An 8,327-nucleotide genomic window follows, 5' to 3' on the forward strand; every position below is an offset into this window, starting at 1 on the left:
GACAAAATCAACAAGAGTCTCTCCATGTCCTGATTCAGGTCCTTGAAGGAAGCACAGGAGTGCAGTATCATCAGAAAATTTGATTAAGTAGCTGCCTTCTTTCACACTCCTGCATTCATCCGTATGCAGGATGAAGAGTAAGGGGGAGAGGACACACCCCTGTGGTGAACCGGTGGACAGAGCTAAGGAGTTTGAGACACAACTATTTACAGAAACCCTCTGCTTTCTGTTAGTTTAAAAAGTCTGATGACCATAAATCAATCTAAAATCACTCATTAGTGAGTAAAAGGTGCAGCTGCATCAAGTTAAATTCTAAGGAAAAAGTCAGTGAATAAGAACCTCGCATGAGCTTGTGACTTTTCCAAATGGTTTTAGAGGCAGTAAAGAATAAAAAGCGCACTTGACTAGAATAGCCTACCATACTGTAGTCCGTAGTCCTCTTTCAACCCCCATGACATTCCTGGAAATTTCCATAAAATATTATTCTTATTATTAATATTATTGTTATATAAAATTAATTTAATAACCAGCACACTGACTAGGACCATCCTATGCATAGTTGGTATGTTCTGTGTGGGCTTCTTTCCCATCTTTCAAAGACATAGGTGTGGCTGGGACTGGTTATTTATCTTTTTATTTTAGCCCCATGACAGCAGCCTGTTCAGGCAGGGGTTTTTAGTCCAATGTCAACACGACCCTCTGAATAGAGGGTCACAAGAATATCTGCATGTTTTATGTGTTTCAAACACATAGTTCATGACAAAAATATCCAAAATATGCTCTGTCACCATTATTATATTTTGTTGTTCTCTTGTGTTTCTGATCTGACAGCCACCTGCATCATTTTGTCATATGCCAAATCTGGAGACTAAACCTAAACCAAAAAAAAAAACAAAAGTGAAAAGCAGTTTGAAGACACAGCTCATGAAAACACTCGTCTTCATTGTATGTGATGTGGTGTAATGAAATCTTGGTCATGAGTCTAAGTCTGAGACAACAAACCATTTAGTTTTATTATTATTTATTTACAAACACTAACAATGTCAGAATACAGAAGAACCTGTCATATCCCAATTTAAGTAGCTTGGTTTAAATAAAAACACAGTAAATAATAAGATGAACATTTGTCCATTTGTATTTGCATTTGTCAGACTAATACTAAAGCCTGTAGGCTACACCCAGAGTTTTACGCTGGACGTTGGGGGGTGGGGGGTGGGGGTTTTATCATCCTGGACACAGTTGTCCTAATCCGCTCTTAGAGGATAGAGGCTTAGTGGGACTTCAGGTTGTGTTGACCACTACTTGTCTAAGAGACAACTATCCAAACACCCAGGACCATTTTCTTTCTTTCCAAGTACAGTGTTAAATTATTGTTTGGATAAACACGCCTCCGTGTCTTCCGGTGGTCTTCTGGCTCTGGCAACTTTCTTCAGGTCAGACCTCTTGGAGTAACTGAAAGAGCATTTTTTTTCCACGAGGCTAATTTGGAGGCCATCTTAATAGCTGCGTAAGCTAGAGGAAACACAGCTCTCTGAGTCCAGGGCTTTTTACTGTCATTCATCAGCTGTTTACATTTTTTGTTGTACCAACACTTCTCAAAATGAAGGACCGACTGGCACAGCTCAAGGAGGTAAGTAACGTTTATTTGAACCTGGGCCAGTTATTTGTCATATTTATCCTGTGGAAGCACCTGTTGCAAGTCCAGGCCCTACCCAGCCGGTGACATCAATCTAATGCTCCAAGGAATGTATTTGACAGGGATTCTTATGAAAGAGCACACCTATCACTACTATCAATAAAACTTACTTGTAAGAAGCTCTGTAAGCCTTGTCTTTTGATCACTACTTTCATTTTTGTATATTGTGGAGGCTGTAGTTGAACACATGTTAAAATAATCGGAGGTGCCTCAAAGGAAGACAAGGGTGCATGTGAGGTACACATCCATGTTAACCTGCGAGAGGTGTCACATGACAGTATCACACATGTAGCTGCTGATAAACCAAAGTGCCTGCGAAGCAGAGGGTGTGGAGATTCGTGTCTATCTTTCAAATATTATCAAACTGGACTGCTCTGGGTCATGTGTGTGTTATTACAAAAATGCGTAAGGTGGTCAAAACTCCAAATTCTTAAGTTCAGAAACGATCCTCTTTTAAAACACTGGTATGTTCTTCACAAACGTGTGTATGTGTTTAACAGAAGAGTGAGCCGGCGGGCGATGATGTTGAGGTTCCCGTTGAGAACCAGGCTTTTATGGATGATTTCTTTGCACAGGTAATAATAACACACTATGTCTGTCTGTTGCACTGCACATTTCTAAAAAAAGAAATGTCTTTGCTTACTAACTCGTGTCTGTGTGTGTGTTTGTGTGTGTGTCTCAGATTGAAGATATCCGTTCCAGCATTGACAAGATTGATGAGAGCGTCACAGAAATCAAAAAACTCTACTCCACAATCTTATCGGCCCCCACGTCTGATCAGAGTAAATGTCTCCCACGCTCAGAAACAGACGTTTGAATTATTTGCATGTCTATTACAGTCTTTCACTTCTTTATAACTTTCCTGCTTTCACCTCCTAGAAACACAGGATGATGTTGAAGCCCTCACCAACGAGATCAAAAAGTCGGCCAACAATGCAAGAAACAAACTTAAGAGTCAGTATTTATTCTTTTTAATGGGATAAAGTGGGCATAGATAATAAATGGGAAGTGTTTTATTTTTTGATAGTATTTAGCAAGGTTGAGTACTAGTTGGTGTAAGTGGGAAAATATCTTTGTAGGAATTGTTTCAATTCAAATTAATGTCATTTACATATTGTTATTACAATATGTAAATTGTCTTAAGATGCTTTACAAAACCCAAAGTCTAAATTCACCAGAATAAGGACTGAAGTGATGGTGGCAAGAAAAAAAACTTCCTTCAGAAATATCTCTACTCTCTCTAATCAACCAAAGATTGAAGACTGTTGAAGAGCTGTGCTCTCAATCCTACACACTGGACATTTAAATGCTGGCAAACATGCAACTAATGAGTTTATCATTAGACATTTCATCTCTGATGGAAGAACAGATGACACACATTTGCACACGTATTCAGGGTATTGGGCAGTTTCAGTCAAGACATTATGTTGAATGAGTAGTTTATTCCAGAGTAACCACAGACTAGTTTGTGTAGTTAACTGGACTGCTTGTGTGTATCCATCAGGTATCGAACGGCAGCTTGAGTCAAACACCGATGAGAGGGCCTCAGCTGACCTCAGGATACGCAAGTCACAGGTTAGATATTAAATTCACTCTATTTGAACTAACCTATACAATCTGTTCTACATTCAATGTTTATGTGTTCTTTAATTTCTTGATAAGGTGGAAATTCAAGTGTTGCTGATTTACTGTCAAACTCCTCTCAACATTATCACTATCCACTGTGGCTTTGTAGGGCCACAGGAAATATATATAATGTGGACTTGACACTTTTTCATTTCACTTCTTCTTTGAATGTGTGTAAACAGCTTTTGTTGCCACTGTAGGAAGCAATGCACAATGTTATACATTATATATTGTTGGTGTATTTTATGTGGAAAACTTGTTTTTAAATGACATTAATTAAAGCCTTTGTCATGTTCTAAATTGTGTGTCTTTCCCCACAGCACGCAATCCTGGCCAAGAAGTTTGTAGAGGTGATGACAAAGTACAATGAGGCTCAGGTTGACTTCAGAGATAAGAGCAAAGGACGAATCGCAAGACAGCTGGAGATCAGTGAGTTCCAGTTGACTGTTTTGTGAAACTTTGACATGGACTCAGGTTAAGGAGTCAGCACTGACAGTTTATCATCTTTATCAGACACGGCTTCTACTTAGTACTACTTCTAACTGATATATTACAACATGCAACAGTGCACATTTTCACATGCCATTGTTTCATATTTTTTTATTGAATTCATATATTTTACATCAGAGCCTATTGAAAGCTCCATATAAGGGTGTATTGTACATGTGTGTTGTTTTCATTAGAAATGATGAACAACAGCCTATGAAAACTGAAAGGGTCGGGATACATCTGCAGACAGCACTCTACAGTATACTGTATATTATAAGAGAATGGCATTAAGACACCAGTATAATAATAATACTAATAATCTGTTACCGTGTAATCACAGCGGGGAAAGCAACAACTGACGATGAACTAGAAGAGATGCTGGAAGGAGGCAACGCTGCTGTCTTCACTGCTGGGGTAAGGCCGTGAGGATGTGCACGTGACTCAACATAACACTATGAAAAATAACACAACCACAGCTCAAACAATTAGAGAGTCAGTCGTTGGTAAATTAATGGAAATCCATTTCTATCATCAGTTAATCTGAGCTTTTCAAATGGTGGAATTTTCTACTTTTCTTTGTCAGAGTCGTAGAAACTGGACGGTCTCACATTATTATCTCACATTATATGGTCAGATCGATCAGGAACTAAAATAGCAAACCATGCACATTTAGGGTGTATGGAACTTAATTACTCTGAAGGACTGTGTAAACAGCATTGCACAATGCACTCAACTGCTTTATAAAGGGGCCATTATAAACCATTATGAGTAATCTTGTCATTTTGCTGCTGTCCTCCCCCAGATTATGGACTCTAAGATCAACCAGCAGGCCCTGAATGAGATCGAGGCTCGCCACAAAGACATCATGAGGCTGGAAAGCAGCATTAAAGAACTCCACGACATGTTTGTTGATATCGCTATGCTGGTGGAGAACCAGGTACGCGTATACAACCATGACACAGAATGACACCATCCATTCTGAAGATTTCAGGTCACTTTCTCCTTGTGAACGAAAGAAGTGCTCCTCATCACAACCTGCCAAACCTCGACTAGACTTACCTGAAGATATTGCCTCTCATCTAATTGGCTTCTTTAGTTCTAAATGACTAGTAGTCTTGATTAGTTTAGGTGTATACTTTTTGCAGAGTCAGAAGTCTACGGGAGGACATAATAATGACTGTACAGTTAGTTAGCTGATATGCTGCTACATACCAGAGGCCTGAGGTTGCTGATGGTCTGTTGTTGTTGAACCAGCCCCTCAAAGGTTTAAAGTCACAGTGAGGTATTTGTTCTTGGGAACTGGGACTATGCAGGATGTCTTTCAGTCCATGTCCACCTTGTTTAGCACCTGGGAGATGTCTGAAAGATGCCAACCTCCTCCTTGTTCACCCTGAGCACCCTTGGTCCCAGGCCATGTTGATCTAAACTACAAACTGCAAGCTACGATTTACAGAAGCCTTTCAATGACAAATACATGCAGCAACCAAAAAGGTAACTAGTTGCTACTAAACTAGTAAAAGGGAGATGAGCTCTGTCCGGCTGCCCCATGCTTGAACAGGAAACAAGGGGTTTTAAAATCCATTTTTTTTAGTCCTATCGCACTCTAACAGCTGAGCTCTAAACAAGTTTATTGTTAATGAGGACGAAAATGAACAGAAACTAACCAACCAAATCAGATGTTTAGCTTTGTTTTACACCATCAGCTGTAAAACCATCATCAGTGATGCCCAGCATCTGTGTGAGCAATAAAGCAGCCCCTTCATGGTACCGTTGGGATTATTATGTATTTGTTGGGTCCAATTCAAACCTTCTTGTTAAGGACTCAAACACATTATATTGCTGATGAGAGCTACCCACAAATAAAATGTGTTCTTCTTTATAGTATTATAATTGTTCTTGCAGCTCTGTGTTGTAACCCTTCTTCCTCTGTAACAAGACCGTCAAAGAAAAAGAACATGAGAGTCGGAGAACTGATATATGTTTTAATGCATGGGCCTGATCTTTCAGTCTTTTTGTCTTCTTTTCTCTCACAACTTGCTGTGACCCTGATAGGGTGGCATGATTGACAGAATTGAGAGCAACATGGACCAGTCTGTGGGCTTCGTGGAGAGGGCAGTGGCCGACACCAAGAAGGCAGCCAAATTCCAGCAGGAGGCACGCAGGGTGAGTCGGAACTAATTGATCTCAGTTGTCGTTCATCTAAACCAAACACAGCGGTGACATCTGACTTAGGAAGAGGCTGTGACAAGTCTGTTCTTTAGCAAGTGGAATACAGCTCAAGGAAATAGAGAGTCACTGATCAACTTTTTTTGCATTTTGCTGATTTCACTGTACGTTTGGGACTTAAACTGACTTAAACTGAGCGAACGTAATGGTCTGCTTCAAAATACTCAATAAATACCAGCTCCATTGTCAGCCACAAGCCCAGACCATACAAGAAATGCCTTCTTCTTTCTATCATTTTGGAAGGTGAACATTGATTTTTGCTGCTGTTCTTACAAAGGGTTTGCTAATTACTTCCTTCACTTCTTCAATTATATTGTCAACCTTTGTTAACCTTTGTTATTTTGGCACTTTTAAAAGAGCTATGCTGTATCGCCCACATAATTCTTCATGTCTTATTACTGACCTTGCCGTGTTTAATGTTGTATCTTTAATTTAATATGCCAGAAGACAGATGCTGAAGTACAGACTGTCAAAATACTTGTCTACGACTTCAGTGTAAACTAATTTAACACCCTCATTCTTTCTGTGTCTTACCCCACCACCACCTGTTCTCCAGAAACAAATGATGATCTTCTGCTGCTTAGCGATTTTGGCCCTCATCCTTGGCTCATACGTCTACAGCTTCTTCAAATAGAAAACCTTGACGTGGGTGCCGTCTGGCTGAGTCCACGCTGTATGGGATCAGGGGGAGCAGAACTGCCCTCATATGGTCCAGGGCTCACTTTACTGTGATTTCAAAATAATAGAAATAAAGGCTGCGCATCTTTGCATTCGTTACCAGTTTTCATTATGGAACACTTTGTGGCAACCTTCTTAACCTTTTCATGGTTTTCCAGATTTAAATTCAGCTGAGTTTTTTGAATCACTGCAGTTACAATCAAATGGAACTGACCTTTCTACAACGTATCCACCCTGTTGTAATATTTGTACGTTATTAGGTGTTAATGTTTCTCTTACCAGTGGGTACCATATAGATGATTCCAATAATCAAAGAGTATTTCAATGACACTGAGTAGTTACTCAGGGTTGGCTTTCACTATCACAATGAAACCATGAATGAGATGCTAAATAGGCTGACATATCCACAAAACAACTGAAATGATTTATGAACACATGAGGAATTAATAGTTGTGGGTGTTAACATTTGAATGAAGTGAAACAAAAGTCTGAACAGATGTTCTCGTAGCACCCCCGCATCCTGATGCACATCAAAGTCTGTATCGTAAGTATTGAAACAGCTGTTGTTGTTGTTGTTCTCTTTCCTGTTTTTGTATATTTGTATGCGTGCTATTATGTGCAACCATACTTCTGTGCCAATACTTATGCTATCGACTGCATCTAATTACACAATTCATATCATGATGTGGATATGCACCCCCTTTATGTCCCTAGTGGGCCTTTATTCAAATGATTTCTTAATTTAATGGTGAATGGAAGTGTTTAAAAATACGCACATAGTTTGGATGTTGAACTAATTAAAAGTGGATTGATTCTAGATGATGTGTATCCAATAATAGAAGTTCATTTTGAATGTGGTAGACTAGACCTGAAAAAAAAAAAAAAACAAAAAACACAGCCCTGTTTCATGTGATTACACAGACACTGCCTTGAGGGTGTTTCTGCTTCGGTGTGTATGTGTATGCATCCTTCCCTCCTATTTCTTAAAGGACTACAGCTGAGTTTACAAAAATGTCATTCTTGTTTCATGTCATGGTTGGACGTCGGTTAGTTGTTGACATTGACATGCAGTGGGCAGGTGTACTTTCAGATTTTATCTTTTTACATTTTAACCTGGAACATCATGCATCAGCGAGAAAAATATCAAGTGGAGTTTTCTTATTTGGGGGAGCACCTCACGCCGCAATAGAGTATACCTTTGGAGTTTCATCTGGCTTCCAAAGTTTAAACCACCTTGATATAATGTATGATATTTAGTGTGGATTGGCTACTTGAAATCTTAAACTTTCTGATTTTACAATAGTTCAAAAGATAAGAATAATTCTGGGTTTGGAGTGTGGGGTAAAAGGGAGGAGGGTAGGAAATAAGACAAGACTAATGGTTAACCATGGTTCAGTCATCACTGGCCATTCAGCTCTTTTGTTATTATTAGTTGGTGTGACACTTAACTTAAAGTTGTGTGATTTCTGTGTGGCTTTTCCTGCTTATCTTAATAAACGCCTGTGATTATTTAGCAAATGTGTGGGGGAAATTTGTATCTTTTATAGTGTTTAGTAGTTTTGTCCATTTCAAAAAAATAAAATGAACTTACTACTTAAGTCTGCATTGACTT

At 39.1% G+C, this 8,327-nt stretch overlaps 1 protein-coding gene across 1 annotated transcript; it reads left to right on the top strand.

Moving 5' to 3' along the window:
* Positions 1-1,275: 1,275 nt before the first annotated feature.
* On the top strand, positions 1,276-8,228 carry zgc:165520 (uncharacterized protein LOC571872 homolog). The gene is made up of 10 exons (XM_047578778.1): positions 1,276-1,630; positions 2,197-2,271; positions 2,379-2,478; positions 2,576-2,650; positions 3,201-3,271; positions 3,643-3,751; positions 4,152-4,225; positions 4,614-4,748; positions 5,864-5,974; positions 6,594-8,228. Exons 1-10 carry the CDS (start codon positions 1,601-1,603, stop codon positions 6,669-6,671), a joined length of 858 nt encoding a protein of 285 aa, XP_047434734.1. The 5' UTR covers positions 1,276-1,600; the 3' UTR covers positions 6,672-8,228.
* Positions 8,229-8,327: the final 99 nt, after the last annotated feature.

This window comes from Mugil cephalus, chromosome 2 (genome assembly GCF_022458985.1).
Source record: "Mugil cephalus isolate CIBA_MC_2020 chromosome 2, CIBA_Mcephalus_1.1, whole genome shotgun sequence".
Taxonomy (NCBI): Eukaryota; Metazoa; Chordata; class Actinopteri; order Mugiliformes; family Mugilidae; genus Mugil; species Mugil cephalus.

Bases quoted from the DNA above. Each gene is read 5' to 3' on its own strand.
- zgc:165520 (XM_047578778.1), top strand. From the start codon at position 1,601: ATGAAGGACCGACTGGCACAGCTCAAGGAG. The intron at 2,272-2,378 runs GTAATAATAACA...TGTGTGTCTCAG, and splicing joins TGGATGATTTCTTTGCACAG to ATTGAAGATATCCGTTCCAG. The intron at 3,752-4,151 runs GTGAGTTCCAGT...GTGTAATCACAG, and splicing joins CGCAAGACAGCTGGAGATCA to CGGGGAAAGCAACAACTGAC.